Genomic DNA, 17,931 nt, shown 5'->3' with positions numbered 1-17,931 from the left:
GACATTGTCCTGCAAAATATACAAGTCTGGATTTATTTCTTCAGATTTTTGTCCAAGGATTGGAGAATAATATGAAGTTACCAGACACGTAAGAGAAGACTGTGCTTTTCTCGGAAGTGCAGCCATGAAAAGAAATTGGGATCAATGGTTTCAGGTGGAGTACCTGTGGAAGAAATCATGAAATTCAGTTAAAGGTTTTTTTCACAGACTAGAAGACAACCAGAAGAGAAAGATGGCTCTAATAGATGATATTTGGTTCAACGAGTTACCACAAGTCATCTAAAGAGCATGATGGACTCGGGATATTTATCTGTGAGGACAGAAATCTTAATGTCAGTAGGTGGTGTCAAAGTGTTTTACAGAAGGAAGTCTCAGAAGAGTTCAACACTCGAGTCAGTCATGAAAAAAAAAAAGTTATGAGTTGTTTGAGGGTTACCTGAGGCTGCAGAAGCCAGCAGTGTCGGAGATTGACATTGGAGGATGTGATGGCTAGTTAAAATTACATCCGAATTTCACTATCTTAAAGATCAAAGGGAAGCAAAAGTATTGTCAGCATTGATTCAAGCTGAAATCACTGCTGGGTTGAGATGCATCAGATTGTTATTGGAAGATCTCTCAGGGTCGAGGGTGACAGAATAATTGCAAGGGGTTGATTGACATATGGCTGGAGATCAATCCATGGTCACGATCACAAGAAGAAGCTTAAAGGAAAGGTTTTGTACCTTTAATGGTGAAGTTTCAGAGCATCAATGGTCACCAGATATGAGGCTGCAGAGAAAGTGTATTAATCACATTGAGGAAGAAGCTTCGAGAGAGGCCACGACAAGTATCTCGTGGGAAGTGGCAAATTGCCGGAATCAGAAAAAAAAAATCTAACGAAGGTTTTTTCTGATTGAAACGTCACTGGTTGAGGCTGCAGTCAGCCTCGTCGGAGAAGCTGCCGGAGGACATGGAGGAATGGAAATTGCTTCGTCTTTGCCGTCAAGAAAGAAGCTTAGTTTGGTCTGTGTTCCGACAAGGGATTGTCGTGATTGGAAGAGAGACAGTGGATAAATGGACTGGGCCCAAGGTGGAGATTGTAAGTTATGGGTCTCAGCCATTAATCCCTAGGCCCAAATCCAGAAACATAATGTTAACTAAGTTGGATTACAATGTGACGAAGCCCATTTACACATCCAAGTCGGCAAATATCGTTTGCGTATATAAGAAGGCAGAAGACGTTCAAAGAAGTCAACCTAATTGAGGTTCACGGCATGGTGAGAGCTAAGGAGTCTTCAGAGAGTAGAGAGAACAAGATAATATCAAAGAGAGAAGAAGATGATCTCCATAGAAAGTGGGAGTTCGAGTCTCCACCTTTAGTGTTCTTCTCATTGTCTTTGTTATTGTTTCTCTTTAAGTCTTGTACCTGAAAACACAAAGAAAACGCCGGTTAGTGCCTTGTGTAAACCTTTGATAAGATAGTGGATGTTTGTGGGAGGAGGTTCCCACACGAGATGTACCCTTGCGGAGGGGAACTCGTTAAATCTTGGTGTCAAAGTTACTTTAAGTTTGTGTTTAAACTGTGAAGAATCAACATGGCTATGTGTGATTCGAAGTTAAGATCCTAACAATTATGTTGTGCTTTCGTCAGTTCTGTCACTTGACAATGTTGATTGGTTTTGTTCGAATCAAAGAGTATGTATTTCTTTTTCATTGTCTACCAAGACTATCCAAAGTGAGATCTTTTTGATGGATGCTTAACAATTCAAAATCATAGATCATTGTAGTTCTTCAAGTACTAGTACATGCTAACCAGACGATAATACATAGATTCAAAGATAACTGAGAGCGTAAGGTAGACAAAACATTCCCTATGGGGTCCAAGGTGCTGGAGGAGGAGGAGCGTCGGGGAACAATGGAGGAACTGCATAGAAAATACGGTTCTTTTCAAACATGTTTTTGTCTCCTGATAAGGCAACGAGAGCGGCAACGAGAACCGCATTTCCGGTCAGGGTCGGCTCTGTATAGTTTGGGTTCGTACGATCATCACGAAACCCATCATGTCCGTCGGGTCCAGCGACCATTGCTCCTTCAACCACATTTGGGTTTTCCTTTGAGCTTTCTCTCCATTTCCATCCTCCTTCGCAACTCTCTTTCCGGTCTTTTGGAATTGAAGCTCCTCTATGCTGTACCCGTTTAGGGTATCGCTCCCCAAAACCCACGACGTAGCTAATGTTCCGTGGGTTTTTACCGAGAATGTAGTCAATCTGTATGAAACCAAAAAAAAAAAAAAAAGAGATAAACAAAAGACTTGGTTCAGACAAAGAGCATTTACTCTGTTTTGTTCGTTGGAGGGATGCTTACTTGTGATCGAGAGAAGTCGCGTAGTACATAAGCAAAGTAGAAATTAGGCCCACATGTCCATCCACGAGTATCAGAAGCATCTAGATAATCGCTGTATAGCGCCGCTAGGAAAGCCGCATTTGCAGCATATTGCAGGGGCTGTGGACCTGCATGGTTTAACTGGATCAGACCTCCTAATAGATAATGATATATCAAAGAAAGGGTATACATACTCTCGAGGGAGAAATATAGAATATAAAAGGCAAAAATCGCAGACAAGTATTTATTTATTTACCTTTGGTTCTATTGAACTTGTTGAAAGAAGGTAAGTAAGAGCACATTACAATGCCGATTTGATCATGAAATTTTCTCAAAACTTCTTCAGATGGATATCCAGGGCTCAAAAATAGCCTCAGCCGTGTCAACAGCAGCTAACAGTTGATAATAATAATAATATGCAGAAAGAGTAAACATCAGTTGGGGGAAAAACAGAGCTAACTAAGAAAGTGTTGTAGAGTACATTTACCTGAGCTCCGGCTAGCTTTGTGTTCCAACTGAACACGCCAGGGTCACTCGAAAAAGAGTCAGAACGATCGTCCAGTGCAAGAGTTGTTACCCTATCAAGGTAACTTACATCCCCAGTAGCATAATAGAGCCAAGTCCCACTCCATAAAAGCTCGTCCCAGGAAGAGCTTGAGTCTGTGTTACTACTAATGCCTTTCATAGATGACTCTGCATACTTATATAGAATCTTGGCACCTTGAATAAGCTTTTGGGAATATGCTACGTTTTCACTGAAAACGATGGATGCTGAAGCCAGTGCAGCCGCCATTTCTGCAGCAAGATTGGGACAGTCACCGAAACAGACATGTAAATGTCTTTTGTAATCAGTGTCCTCAGGCCTCATCCAACAGTAGCTCTCAGTTCCTTCATCTCCGACCTGTTTAAAGGAAAAGGGAAAAAAACTTGTCAAAGATCATAGAATATTTAAAAGCTATTGTATCAAACACACACGTAAGTAATCTTCACACAAGATTAATAAGAACTCAACTCTTATTGCTTTAGAAAATCACTCAAAACTAAAGCTCACAAAGTTATATACCACAACATTGGTATCTCCTTATTTACTACTGTATAAATCCTAAACTCACTAGGACTAACACAATTAGATATTTCCTTTTCCTTATAGATAAACATATCACAATAGGATTAGGTAACTTGCATCACAAGTTATTTCAAGCTTATCCAACAAAAGCCAAAGTTCAAAAAAAAATCTTAGAATGTTGAAACACGTAACTATATGCAAAGGTTGTCCCGGAAGGAGTAAGAATCTTTTTTTTTCCTGTAACACCATTTCATTGACAATATCAGCACTAGAGTCGAAAGTGTTTAGGAAGTAGTCTGTTCCCCATTTGATAAGCCCTTCAACGTGGCTGAGTTCTCCAACTGCTTCATACTTGGAATGATATTCAATGACACTCCAGCTCAACATGGTCATCGCAAAAGACATTTTGAAGTTTGATTTTATTGCGTCACCACCATCGTAATAACCTCCAGACAAGTTTCTGTAGGTGCTCCCCGGATACTTCCCGTCTTGGACACAAGAATCCCCTCTCCACGTAACGTTGTTTCCGTCGGGCAAGTGCCCAGCTGATCATTACAACAGAGCAACGCAGGTATTGTTTGTTAGGTTATAGTATGAGACTAAAAATTAATAAATAAACTAGATTGTTTTGGTTTGACTTACAACGCTGGCGCGCCTGTTGAAGAACTTAAGTCCAGCGTGAAGCGCACTGCTGTAGATTTCAGGTGTCTGTTGTTGTTGGTGGTGGTGGCGATGCGTGAGAGCTCTGATCATCATCATGGAAAACCCAAGAACCGCTAGCACGCCAGTCAGTACGACGAGAGACCATGCATAAGCTTTTTTCCTTGCATTTGTCTTCTTCTTGAGCATTGTAGAGGGCTGCAAGAGCCACCTGCTTTGCATCTCTTCCGAGGGCTTCGGAAAAGCCGCCCAATCCATCTCCTGCATTTCGATCTCCCTTGTCATCTTTTCAGGCCTAGCAGACAAAGGGGGAACATAGAAAGAGCTCAGAAGATTGAAACACACTAAATTGTTTTAAAAGATATCTCGAGAGGTCTACGATTGTCAAAATCAAAGAGTTCTCGTGTGAAACAAGAAACTCATAGGTTTTGCGGTAAACTTGTTAAACAAAGAAACATAGTCAATTTTTCATATAACCGAAGATTGATTACACGGAAACAAAGTAGCAGAAATTAATCTAATCTAAATAGAAGACTATGATCTTAAACAAAGTAATAATACAATAACCCAGACAAGAAGACTAAAGAGCAAAACTAAAGAAAAACCTAAAGAAAAAAACCCTTATTTGGAAGCCGAAAGGCACGCCACACTACCACCAAACCTGTAACAAGAAGATAGAGCACAACTCTGACTCAAGAGTGGACAGAGAGACAAACCTCCGCTGAAACTCTGCCGGATCTACACGAGCCGCCACTGAAACAAGGAGGCCCTGGCTGACAACTCCGAAGACCTTGAGCTCCACGCACTCCTACTACGAAGAAACCCGTACCAGATCTGTCAAGAACAGAGCCCGATGGCTCTCACCCAACGCAACATCCGTGATACCCACTCAACGGACCAAAACGAACCGGGGAGAGAGAGAGAGAGAAAGAGAGAGGAGACCGAGACAAGCTGAAGACTCCAACACCGGTTCAGAACCGTGAGCAAGCAAGCTCCCCTAGCCGAGAAGATTCACAAGGCAATGTTAAGTTTTACCAACAAAAGACAAGTGACAATATGAGAAACGTCACAGAACCAAAATGGACACTGTGGTTTCTACCTTACTCTTTGCTTCAGAGTATATTGACACACGGCGATCAACGATTGGCTCTGTCTACTTATATGTGGACCCAGATCAATTTAGTAATTTGTCCAGCTAGTGTTGTGATATATATAGTAACCAAACGTCGTGAGCACTTCAAAAAGTTCTTACCAAATTAAGTACAATGGACCCATGTTACAACCAAGCTAGGGACTAAACAGTTAACTAATGAGTCAATAAGATTTTTTTTTATAATATGAATATGCTTGACATATAAGTAGAAGATGCCCCACAACGAAGTCTAAACAATTATTGATCAAAAGATATTACATTTTGGTATCAAACGCCATAAGTAATATATAGTTTTTTTATAGCTTCATATTATTATTACTAGGGCGCGTTTTGATCACTTGTTTCCATGACGAAAATGGAAGGACATGATTAAAAAGAATGGGAGTAAGAACAATGAGAAAGGAAACCGATAAAGAAACAATATACAAATTTGTTTAGAAATTTTCTTTTGAAGGGTTGTGTCTTTTGAGAAGCTATTGTTGAGAAATGAAAATGTTAAGACACATCGTTCAGATTAGTAATTGATGACGTCATACATATAACTGAAACTAAATATTGACCATTAGATAATTTAGATTGCATATGCAAAGCAATTTCCACTGTTCGATTACATTTTTATTTTCCTATAAAAAAGCTGACATCATTGAAAACAAAAATGTGGTTTGCTGTTATATATATAGATAGATATAAAGAATGATTAATGATTTTAAATACTGTAAACAAAAACTAAAATCGAAGTCACCTCTTACAACCCAACCATATTTTTATTCACAAGACAATGATTTTTTAAGGGACATTAACGATAAATTCATCCATTGTATATATATGCACATCAAATTGATTGTTTTCATAAGTTTATGTGTTTTATGTATCTTAGGGCTGTTTTTTTCAAAGTTCTAGTCAACACATGTAAAGAAAGTACTACTAGTAAATTGAAACTCATGAAATTCCAATTTGATTTTTCATTTCTTTTTACAGTAACTAAAACCATGATCAATTAAAAATAATACTTTGACCCAAAAAATTAAAAAGAATATATACTACTGAACTGGAAAACCCCAAAAACCTAGGCATTAATCACTCAACGGCCCCTTTCGATCGCGGATCGGAGAGTTGGTTTAATCCGATTGTTCCGTGCTTTAAATTTGCAAGGCCCACCACAACAAAAAGCAAGTAAAGCCCCAACATTTGTTATTTTGTGAATGTAATAGTTCCAACATGCGACATACATTAACCAAAAAAATGTCACACGATAGCTAATACATGGACAATTAGACGCTAAGCTAATACATAAGACTAATACAAACAAGTATTAGTTCCTAGTTAATGGGAGATTAACCATGACCATTAGCCACTAACGAAACAACACAAATCATAAATAACAACGCAATATTAAGCAAGGACAGACACAATTTGGGCACTGAGACATTAGAAGTTGTTAGACATATCAGCAGATAGGAACTTGTTGATCTTTCCAGAAATCATTGGATTTCTCCAAATGGATTCTTCACTTGCTAGATCTCGAACCATTCCACACGGAACCAGACATACTTCATCCGTTGATAGTTTCTCCTGGATTGCTTGTGATCCAAGTAAAACTCGAGTTTCTATTTCAGCATCAGAGATATGCGTCTAAAAATTAACAAATAGCTAGTGAGAAAACATGATTATAGTTCCAAATAATTCGTAATGTTGTTTTGAAGGCTGTTATTACCTTCGTTGTGTTCTGCATCATTTGGAGAATCCCAACTTGGCTTTGTAAGAACTTGACATACTTAGCTGCAGCTTCGAACATCTCGGCAGTGTTAAGTTTCTGACCACCTGGGATGAGTTTCGTGAGCTCGTGAGTCTTGTCCGTAATTCTTCTTCTTCTCTCTCGAGCCGCTATGCTCTGAGATGAAAGCGATGGTTTCTTGGTGCCGTGACTGCTGCGGTCTTCATCTCCTCGGCCTACCTTGAACTCCAAGGGGAAATCCGGAACTTGAAAATTCGGGAAGATGGAAGCTTCTGGAGCTAAATCAAGTTGGTCGTAATAGTTAAAGAAATTAGGGCTAGGGCTTGAGAAATGGTTGCGAGTGTGGCACTGGTAGCTTGAGTTAACCAGTTTTGGCGTGGGGAGGAATGAATCTAGGTCGTGTGTTTCGTTGAAGATTTCAGTTTTAGGGTAAGGAAGACAGGTTTCTTGGGGAGGAAGAAACTGGTCGCAGAGATAGTCCAAGTCAGTGAGCTCTAATAGAGTCTGCGAAGGAGCTTCTTCTTGAAACAATGGCTGATGGTATTGCAGTTGAGGTTGAGATTGGAAGAAGAAACTGTCGGTTTCGGGGTTAGTTGTATCCACGTCGGGAATAAAGCAATCCTGGAGCTGGATAGGTTGATCCCAATCAAAGAAGTGGCTTAAACAATCCATTGACGACAGTGCAAAGATGATGAAACCTGAAGAAAAGAAGAAGGTGAAGCTATCAGGAACAGGAAGTAGTTACAATAGTTTAAAAGATGATTATTAAGCTGTAGTAACTAGTAACGAGCTAATATACTATATCTATAAAAATAAACTAGACATAAAAATAAAAGACAAGAGAGGATATCTGACAGAATCAAAGACCTGCCGATTGGTTATAGAGGATAATATCGTGTCTTTTGTTTCTAATTCAAGTAGACTTCAACGTTGTAAGTTACTTACTAGTTAACTGTCTCGTAGGCATATATATGAGAAAGAAAAGGGTTTAGGGTTTTAGAGCGGAAAGAAAGGAGAGGTTACTCTTGGTTTTAGATTTTTTTCTGTAACGACCTTCCTAATTATAAGGGCATAATTATTCATTTATTTTAGTAAGTATTATTTTTAATTTAGAAGCATTGCCAAAATTCAACAAGGAAAAACACTGATTGACGCATTAATTCGTTTTGGTTTGAAAATTGTCGTACCAATACAAATGTAGAAAATGGACATTTGAATATAATAATTTCATAGAAATACAGAAACAGCATATCGTACAATAATTTTGGCAGCGTACATGTTATTTTTAGTATGCAAATATGGTTTGGAACCAAATTGTATAGGAATAATAGACACTTTTAAGTTATTTTTGGCGGCCATTTATAGTTAATGTCTATCAATTATATAATTTGGAATAATAACCAATTTATTTTTACTCTGCTTACGGTTACTCGTCACTCAATAACCGTATCATCTCGTTTAATTTTTCATCCTTCATTTTCCTGAATAAATAAATGTTCCATAGTAAAACAAAAAATATTCCATAATTATTTGTTTGTTTGTTTGTTTTTCAATTGTGGACTTGGTAAAAGACGGCGACTTTGGCGGGTAAAGCAGGTTTCGTGGTTCCACTGCCTCCGTCCTTACTTTGCCGCCAAGTTTTCTATCCTCCAAGTTGCATGGGCTTGAAATGAGATAACTGGGCCGTTAAAATGGAGTCAAAGCTCATTGATTAATTCTTTGTAAAGCCCATTACCAGAAAATATCAAAAATAAAAAGTACCAAAGGATGAACCCTTTTATGAAAAACATGATGAACACTAATATCCCCAATCTCCTTTCTATAATCCTTGGTGGAGCTATGTTTTTATTTTCATGGTTGTTTTTGTTGTGGTTGACAGTACTTTGAGTTTTACGTTGTTGAAAATGTTTCATGTTTAGCCTCATCATCCAAAATCTAATAAAGCTTCTATTCAAAATCCCGCATAATAATCTCCTTTTCCTACCGATGCATTGACCCTTCTCACCATATTGTCAAGACCCAGAAAAAGAATTTGAAACTCCCTATAACTTGGACTGAAGCAGATCTAAATACGTGAAATGCAACAAACTTACACATACCTATGCCAACATTCAACCCTCACATGTTGATCCACATGGCTTCTATTAATTATCGCTATTCATTGTCGAAGTCGGCTCCATCTTTAATGCGTAAACCTGAGGAATGAACCAATACGGAGTTCTTAAGGTTAATAAAAATATGTTATATATAGAAGGATCGCCAAAGTTGAAGAAAATAAAAAGAGATATCTACTTAGATGATAGAGGCTTGTAGCAGTTTGCGCCAACGTCACAAGTTTGTTATTAATTCAAAAGCTTTTAGCCTTTTAGTTTAGGAATTTCTCTTATTAGTTACATATTTTTGTTCATTGATATCTTTCTATGATTATCAAATAAAATCAAAACTAATAATTTTAGTTGTATCTCTTAAAACAATGATGGCACGGTGATGAGTTGGATGCATAAAATTAAAAGATAGGCCACTCGATGTGTCAACTTACAAAGTACTATTCCTTGTCATATGAGTTACACAACTTACACTCTTACGACGGTGATGAGATATGATGGATGCATAAAATTAAAAGATGGGCCACTCGATGTGTCAACTTTCAAAGTACTCTTCCTTGTCATATGAGTTACACTCTTACTTGCTAAATATCGAGTGCCTTCTATATAGTAAGAAACCTCCACCGACCACCGTGATGGAGCTGAAGTTTGATTAATTTAATCATAAATGGCTGATTAATGATGCCCAAAGAAATTACTGATTCATTTTTTGGTTGTTAGAATATAAAATCTGCTAGCTCTATTTCGTTTCAATTAGTTTGTTCTGAATAGAGTTTGCGCCAAACTGTTGTGAGAAAATCTTGCATTTCCCCACGTGTAATTTATTGGTCTATAAATTGTAACTAACCATATCACAAAGCCGGACGGACCAGTTGGGAGCTGTCGGTATCATAGAACAAAACTGTTGATGAAATCTAGGCCCCATTACATTTATTGGACCCAACCCAACCCGTGTCTTGTCCAAAATGTCTATATTCAATTATCATGTGGTTTCACTGTGACCTTTTACGAAGATTAAGTGATTAACCACTCTTCTTTGCAGTGGGACCAACGACTTTGTTAATATAAGATAAAGGCACGCTTTAAGTGGACTCTGGATTTTATCCCTAAAAATATTAGAGACTAAACATAGTTAGTTAATTTCTCTTGAGATTCAAATAACCATTTATTATTACAATTACGAACCGTGAATCGATGCATGCATGTTATTTATTTGTAACAAACGTGCATGCATGACCGGATGAGATAGCTCACTTGGTAAGAGTTTTGGGAGCCAATTGTCATATTCCCGGGTTCGACGCGAGGCGGGGAAACTATTTTTCCGTGTCACTAGCGGTACTGGGTGTTGGGCCTTGTCCTCAGCCCAGGTAATACTCTCTCGGATGAAGTGGACCGCTGCCTGACTGAGCCCTGGGGAATGACCTACGAAATGGGGAACTCCAGAATTATCGATTATCAAAAAAAAAAAACAAACGTGCATGCATGTTGTGGGGAAATAGTTGATGTAGATCCATCGGTTGATGAGTAAATTCGTTCAGCAAATAATTAAGACGAGTTACGTGAAACTGTGGAAGTACTAAGACATCGGTTTTTAAGATTCTTCGACATTAAAATCACTATCTTTCTTTTTTTTGGGCAAATCACTATATTTCTTAAATAGTAGGACTATATTTCTTAAATAGTAGGAAACCATATAGAATATTGAAACCAGAGGAAGAAAATAAAATATGTGCATGTTGATATGGGCAAATCGTGGATGTGGATGCGTCTGTTGGATAGTGAATCATATGCACACAAGAAGGGTTAGGCAGATGCCTTGAGACACAATTGTGTGATTGTCTTTCGATACTATTTGATGTTCAGTTTAATATATTTTTTACCCATGGAAACTGGTCGGGGACTGTAAAGATTGGGATCGGGACCCGACGAGATGTACAAACGTACTTTGGCGGCTAGGTACGACGAACCGTGATCACATTACCAAGTGTCAAAGATCCCACTATCCCAGCAAAATGATTTGTGTGAGCTCATCTACATGGAACTAGAAAATATGTTTAATATATTAGACACGACACTAAGTGATTGGTCAAAACTTAGGGGACAATATCTAAATCACACCTTTTTTAAATAAAGCTAATCTCCAATACGTACCAATACAGTTTCCTTCAAAGTTATAAAACTATATAAATTAGACAACCACAAGTTTACACCAAACACCACCGGTGTTGCTAGCTTAATTAGAAAACTTTCCAAAAAAATATAGTCCAATGAAGTGACACTTAAGACGGAACGGAACCATATACCTTGCTATGGTCTTGGGGATGTACTAACTAACTCCAAAACTTTCTAATCATTAGAATTTTTACACATGTTGAAATGAAATGGTTCTCATTTCATTGGCGTTTTCCCCCGCTGTCGTTTATACTCAACATTGGAGATTCGCATATTAAAACAAAAAGAACAAAACTTAGCTTCACCCCCTAAGGTGAATCTCTACATTCACCCACCAATAGGAATTAGTTAATTAAGATTTGATATCTCTTAAAAAGGGAAACCAAGTAATAAGAATTTAATGAAATAAAATTATGTTTTTAGATAAATAAAAAATTGTAGCAATAATAAAAAAAAAATATTTTTTAATATTGATAAATCCGTCAGAAAATACTAAACCCTAAACCCTAAATCCTAAATTCTAAATACTAAACCCTAAACCCTTGGGGAAAGCCTGAACCCTTGGACAAATCCTATATCCTAAATCGTTAATCTTAAAACCTAAACCCTAAACCCTTAATCATAAACAATAATATAAACCCTAAATTCTAAACACGAACCCCTAAACCCTAAACTCTTTGACAAATATTAAATCATAAACCCTTAATCCTAAATCATAAACCATTTTGGAATTTAGGATTTAGGGTTTAGTATTAGGGGTTATAATTTAGGGTTTAGGGATTAGGATTTAGTTTATGATTTAAGGTTTGGTTTAAATTTAAAGGTTAGGGTATAGGATTTGCCCAAGGGTTCATGCTTTTCCCTAGGGTTTAGGGTTTAGTATTTAGAATTTAAGGTTTAAGGTTTAAAATTTAGGGTTTAGGGTTTAGTATTTTCTGACGGATTTATCAATATTAAAAATATTTTTTTTGATAATTGCTACTAATTTTATTTATCTAAAAACATAATTTTATTTCATTAAATTCTTATTACTTGGTTTCCTTTTTTAAGAGATATCAAATCTCAATTAACTCATTCCTATTGGTGGGTGAATGTAGAGGTTCACCTTAGGGGGTGAAGCTAAGTTTTGTTCACATTCCATTTATTATAGACTGAAGTTACAACGATGACTTATCCTAGAGACTAAAATAAATCACAGTTTAACAACACACGTTGACCACGGAAATAACACAAATCCAGTCCCAATTTCATCTTTTATTTCTTATGATATTCCCCCAGTCCCAAATCCGGAACTAAGCAAGAACCGGAATCCCTTGCTGAGACCGGAAAAAGTTAGTCCGGTCGAACCGGGCTTTAATCTTAACCAACCTCAAATAATTCCCTTTGAAATACTTCTCCCCGTAAACCTTAGCTCCTTCGTACGTCGCATTATATCCCGGCACCGTGATACCAATATCAACGTCTCTGTAATTAAAGAAAGCCTCTCTTGGGTTCTTTGAAACATAAGGAGCCATCGCTTCTTTAAAGCTTCTCGCTATCGCCAAGAACTTCTCCTCAAGCTCATCTCCAGGTCTATACCAGTTCATGAAATGCTCTATCATGAACAAGTTACCTCCTCTGTGAACAAACGCCGTCGCGTCAGAGGGAATCTCACCCATTCTCCCTCCCCACGGGTTCCACTGCATCCAAACTCGCCGCGGGAGCGGCGAGTGGTCGATCATCGTCTGGAAGATCTTCGCCAGACCCTCCTTTGAGATAGGAGTTTGAACAAAGTCTGAAGTACGTTTCCAGTAGTACTCGTTCGCTGAGATCCTCTTGAGGAGAATCTCTATCGGTGCCTTTTCAGGGTAGTTCGCCCAGAAGACCACCGTGTCTATCCACTTCTTCACCATGCAATCCGACGTCGTCAAGTGTAGCTCCGGAAAGCTCTTTTTCGTTATGTTTAAGAGTCTCTCCGGCGTACCGAGAAACATCCCTATGAAGGAGACTTTGATAGTCTTCCCTTTAGACGTTTTCTGGTTTATCGGTTTAATCTCTAACCGGATAAATAAATCTCTATCGATAACCGGAGCCACTTCCTGCCACTTGTGAACCAAGTCAACGGCTCCTTCTCTCACCGTCCTCTCGAGTTTAAAAACGGTGACTCTCTCCGGAACCCTAACGAGCTTAAGCTTCCACGCAAGAATCACACCGTAGCTCCCACCGCCTCCACCGCGTATCGCCCAAAACACGTCTTCTCCCATCGAACGTCTGTCCCGGTAGACTTTCCCGTTCGCGTCCATTATCTGCGCGTCGATGATATGGTCTATCGACAAACCGTACTTCCTCATGAGGTTCCCGAACCCTCCTCCGCTGAAATGCCCCCCGGCGCCGACTTTGGGACACACTCCGGCGGGAAACGCGTGGACGTTGCTTTTTCTCGCAATGTTGTAGTAAACCTCCCCGAGCGAGGCTCCGGCTTGGACCCACGCGGTCTCGTCGGCTATGTTGATGTCGATCTTGTGGAAGTTGTACATGTCTAGGATCACGAACGGGACGGGAGAGGTGTAGGAGAAGCCTTCGTAGTCGTGGCCGCCGCTACGGACTCTGAGCTCGAGGTTGAGGAGTTTGCAGCAGGAGATTGTGGCTCTGATGTGGGTCTCGGTGACGGCGGCGACGATGGCTTCGGGTTTTCTGTTGGAGGCAGAGGCGAAACGGAGGTTTCTGACGGCGCTCATTAGGTTTGCGGAGAAGGATGAGTTTGTGGGAATCACGGCGGTTGCGGAGTTAGGACTGCCGTGGTCGGCCGGCTGAGTGTCGAGACATTGGAGGAAATGTTGTGGCACGGTTAATGCCGGTGATGATGAGGAGACTGGTGGGATTGTGATAAGATAGATAACATAGAGTATGGAAATGAACGTTGGTCGTGACAAGATCTTCATTTTTTGTTTTTGCTTTGTGATTTGTGTTTTGAATATAGTGTGATATTTGTGTGTATTTATAGACTACAGTATGTTTTTTCTTTCTTTTTTTGGGAATCTTTAATAGTTGTTGCGTGTGAATCCAAGGCTATCAAATGCAGAAGAACTACCTAAGAAGGATTACACACACGTGTTGTTATACGGTTGGTCGATAAGTGAATCCAAGGCTATATATCAAATGCAGAAGAACTACGTAAGAAGGATTATACACACGTGTTGTTATACGGTTGGTCGATAAGTGAATCCAAGGCTATATATCAAATGCAGAAGAACTACGTAAGAAGGATTATACACACGTGTTGTTATATGTAAGTAAATAATATGGCATTTGGATAAACAGTCCACTTTATATCTTGAACACAGGTCCATTTTTTATCGGCGAGTATGTTTATGATCCTCGTGAAGACAGCGATAAAAGAAATACAAGTGACGGTATTTCTTTCTGACTTTACGAAGTGAAATCTAAATTTATTTGTATTTCAAGTATATCGTCAAGTTTAAGCAAAAAAAAGAAGTACAACGTGAAGTATTTTGACTAAAATGGTAATCACCTAATATATCGGTGGCTTTATCCGATTGGCGTTAGGGCTTTTATGGCTTTAGAGAACTACAAAGCATTTAAAGTCTAAATTTATCAATAAGGCTTCTCACAACATTTGTTATTTTTAAGTGGCTAAAGTCATTTTAGATTTTTCTCTCCTGTTTCATGTTGTATTCTCTGCGACTTAAATGTGACTTCTGCAACAAAATTTTATTTTTTCTTTTTGGTCGAAATTTTATTTTTTTTTCTTTTATTCATAAACTATTAACTTTCTTTATCGCACAATTATAACTATACACTTTTATACAATTATATATTAATTTTACTATAAATATTTTTAGTGACTAATTTTTTTCTATTCTTGTTCTTTTAAAATCCATATTGCATTATCTTCAATGTCATATATATATATATATATATATATATATTTCTTTCATTACTAATATAATTTAAAAATCATGAAAATAAATATCAAAGTAATATTCAGATATTCTGTATTTCAAACTAATAATATTCTTTATATATACACCTAAACTAACAGTCAAAGTTTGTAAAGCCAAAATCTATACAGCCATAATCCTAAAGCGGAAGCCTGAAACGAAAGTCTGAAGTGAAAGTCGATTACAATCGGAGCTTTAATTTTTTTTTTGAACTGAAAAATAAACCTCCATCTATTTTTTAGAGGACCGTTAAATTTAAATCATGTTTAAAAAAATGTTGACATGAGTGCATTTGATACAGAAAATGAGAATATGAATTCTAACTTAATTTAGTAGACTAGAATAGTAAAACTATAGATTAATACTTCGCTGTAGTTTTAAATCATACAATTGTTAGATAGTCTAGGAATTGTTTCAGCAAGAACAAGCAGTAAAAGCTAATCTCTAAAGTAATAAGCTGAAACTTATCCTTGGGATCCTTGAAGCAAGGGTGGCGATGATGGTAATGTTCCTCTTTCCGGTTTACTACAAGACATATCAAACTTTTTAGCCACATATTTGAATTTCATTGAGAATTAATGTTTTGTAATATTGTATTACACAAATTGATAAGGTTTAGATCAAACTTTTGCTTTGTTCAAAGCTGAAATACCTTATGATATTTTTTTGGTTTGGTATTTTGAATTCGCACGCGCCTAAATGATTATATATTATGAATGATTATATATTATGACCCTTAGTTTAGTAATTTGGAATTGTAGTACTAGTATCTATACTAGAATATAAAGCCCTTTATTAAAGTAAAGGGGCTCTAACGATAAAAAAAATGTAGAGGGAAATGAAATAATATAGAGATCTATAAAAAGTGGATTTTTCAAAGATGATTCTGATTAGATCCTAGGTTATTTCCTATACTGTCTTGGACAACCTTTTGATTATTTTCTACGAAAAAAACATTTTTTTTTTGTCACCAAAACATTTTTTTTTATTATTAACTAGAAGATCAAACCTAGCAATGTGTCATGATCGGCCAACGCGTTGGCTAACTTCCTTGGAAGACACACTGTCACCTCCTATGATCCTACTTAATTTTTGACGATGTAAGACAAAAAAAAACGTGAGAAAAAGCAATCAAGCTAATATACATTTTAACATTTATACGAAACCAAAAGCTCCACGGATTTTATCTTTTTTTTTTTTTGTGAAACACATACTTTTAATTAAATTAGAAGAAAGGCCTCAGGCCCAGAAGTTAGCCCACAAAAGGGTCCAAATACAAAGAAGAAGACAGTGACTGTTTGGCTAGCCCATCAGTCTCAACATTCTGAGATCGAAAAAAGTGAGAGAAAGAGATGACGATGAAAGCAGAGGAGAGTTGCTTGATATCCATGACGATACCGAAGATTTCCTTGACATGCATGTCGCCGTTGATAGCTCGAATGAGCGTTTCATTGTCAGAGAAACACCGGAGCTTTGGGAACCCTAGATTCCCTGCGGAGAGGAGAGCCGATCGGAGAGCTAACGCTTCTGCAATCAGTGGAGAGTTGATCTTGTCTTGTGTTACCGTTTCTTGGGTGATACACGAGCCTTTCGAATCGGTGAGGATCCAAGCTAAGCCGGCCCTCTTTGTTCTTACATCCCAAGCCGCGTCCGATCTACAAGTCATGAGTAAGGGGTCCTCTACAGTTAGTTGCATTCGCCTCCTTGAGTGAGTTCCTCTTGGCTTTGGCGTTTTGATTACTTCAATCGAGCTCTGTGCTGATGACCATTCCCTTGCCAAGCGTAATCCTTTTGTTGCGGCTTCTGCTGGTGATGTAGGTTTGTTCTCGAAGACCAGTTGGTTCCGTGCGATCCAGATTACCCAGCAGATCCATGGGAGTATCGTTCCTGTTATCCCCGTTGGCGGTAGACAGAATGTTCTCTTCAGTGCCACAACAACATCTGTGAAACTCTCAAGTGTAGCTAGGTGAACTACACAGTTCAGAGGGACCCTCTTCCAAACCTCCTGCGCAAAAGGACATCTAAAGAAGGTATGTATAGCGGTTTCAACCTCGTTGCATCTCTTACATCGAGCTCCTGATAGTAATCCTCTTTGTTGTAGGTTTTCTCCTAGTGGCAGAGCTTTCTGTATGATGGACCAGACAAAAAGCTTCATCTTTGGTGAACAAGCTGTCGACCAGACATCTTTGACCCAGTCAAAGGTCCCCGTAGGTGATCGATGTTGGTCTTGTAGCTGTCTGCATTGCTTTGGAGAAGTATCCTGATCGAGTCGTATATACTCCAGAAGGAAGAGGTTGCCAGATGATAGAGTCCTCTGCTTTGGCAATACTCGGTTGAAGCAGTTGGATTTCATTAGTCAGATGAGGTAAGATTGCTTCGATCTTGCTCTGATTCCAATTCATATCTGTTGTTAGGAGGTCCGATACTGTGAGATCGATATCTGCCTCTAGTATAGGTCCAAACGGTTTCATTTGGTTGTCTAGAGAGATCCATACGTCCTTCCACACTCTCGTAGTTTCTCCATTACCGATAGCCTTTCCCAAGTTGCCTATAAGTAGATCTCTGCCGTGTAGGATACTTCTCCACCCGTGTGAGCTAACTGCTGGTACTTGCGCTTCCATAAAAGAGATAGAATGACAATATTTTCCTAGCAGAACGCGAGCCAGTAGACAGTCTGGTTTTGTGAGTATCCTCCATGCTTGTTTAGCAAGTAGTGCTTGATTAAAGATCTGTACGTC

The 17,931-nt window shown here is 38.4% G+C and overlaps 4 protein-coding genes across 4 annotated transcripts; all 4 read right to left on the bottom strand.

Moving 5' to 3' along the window:
• Nucleotides 1-1,833: 1,833 nt before the first annotated feature.
• LOC108810441 (endoglucanase 25-like) lies at nucleotides 1,834-4,373 on the bottom strand. The gene is made up of 6 exons (XM_056987930.1): nucleotides 4,075-4,373; nucleotides 3,615-3,972; nucleotides 2,849-3,287; nucleotides 2,618-2,753; nucleotides 2,344-2,516; nucleotides 1,834-2,246 (listed from the first exon to the last, which is right to left on the bottom strand). The coding sequence occupies exons 1-6, from the start codon at nucleotides 4,370-4,372 to the stop codon at nucleotides 1,851-1,853; spliced, it is 1,800 nt and encodes a 599-aa protein (XP_056843910.1). The 5' UTR covers nucleotide 4,373; the 3' UTR covers nucleotides 1,834-1,850.
• Nucleotides 4,374-6,587: 2,214 nt separating this feature from the next.
• Nucleotides 6,588-7,901, bottom strand: LOC108838091 (transcription factor bHLH53-like). Its single transcript, XM_056988537.1, has 3 exons — nucleotides 7,843-7,901; nucleotides 6,955-7,673; nucleotides 6,588-6,872 (listed from the first exon to the last, which is right to left on the bottom strand). Exons 2-3 carry the CDS (start codon nucleotides 7,645-7,647, stop codon nucleotides 6,669-6,671), a joined length of 897 nt encoding a protein of 298 aa, XP_056844517.1. The 5' UTR covers nucleotides 7,648-7,673; nucleotides 7,843-7,901; the 3' UTR covers nucleotides 6,588-6,668.
• Nucleotides 7,902-12,346: 4,445 nt separating this feature from the next.
• LOC108806429 (berberine bridge enzyme-like 16) lies at nucleotides 12,347-14,289 on the bottom strand. Its single transcript, XM_018578547.2, has one exon. The coding sequence runs from the start codon at nucleotides 14,171-14,173 to the stop codon at nucleotides 12,545-12,547; it is 1,629 nt and encodes a 542-aa protein (XP_018434049.2). The 5' UTR covers nucleotides 14,174-14,289; the 3' UTR covers nucleotides 12,347-12,544.
• Nucleotides 14,290-16,445: 2,156 nt separating this feature from the next.
• Nucleotides 16,446-17,348, bottom strand: LOC108836659 (uncharacterized). Its single transcript, XM_018609789.2, has one exon. It carries the CDS (start codon nucleotides 17,346-17,348, stop codon nucleotides 16,446-16,448), a length of 903 nt encoding a protein of 300 aa, XP_018465291.2.
• Nucleotides 17,349-17,931: the final 583 nt, after the last annotated feature.

The sequence above is a fragment of the Raphanus sativus genome, chromosome 6 (assembly GCF_000801105.2).
Source record: "Raphanus sativus cultivar WK10039 chromosome 6, ASM80110v3, whole genome shotgun sequence".
Classification (NCBI taxonomy): Eukaryota; Viridiplantae; Streptophyta; class Magnoliopsida; order Brassicales; family Brassicaceae; genus Raphanus; species Raphanus sativus.
The sequence above is the reverse complement of the archived record's forward strand: the minus strand, read 5'-3'. Positions and strand labels throughout refer to the sequence as shown.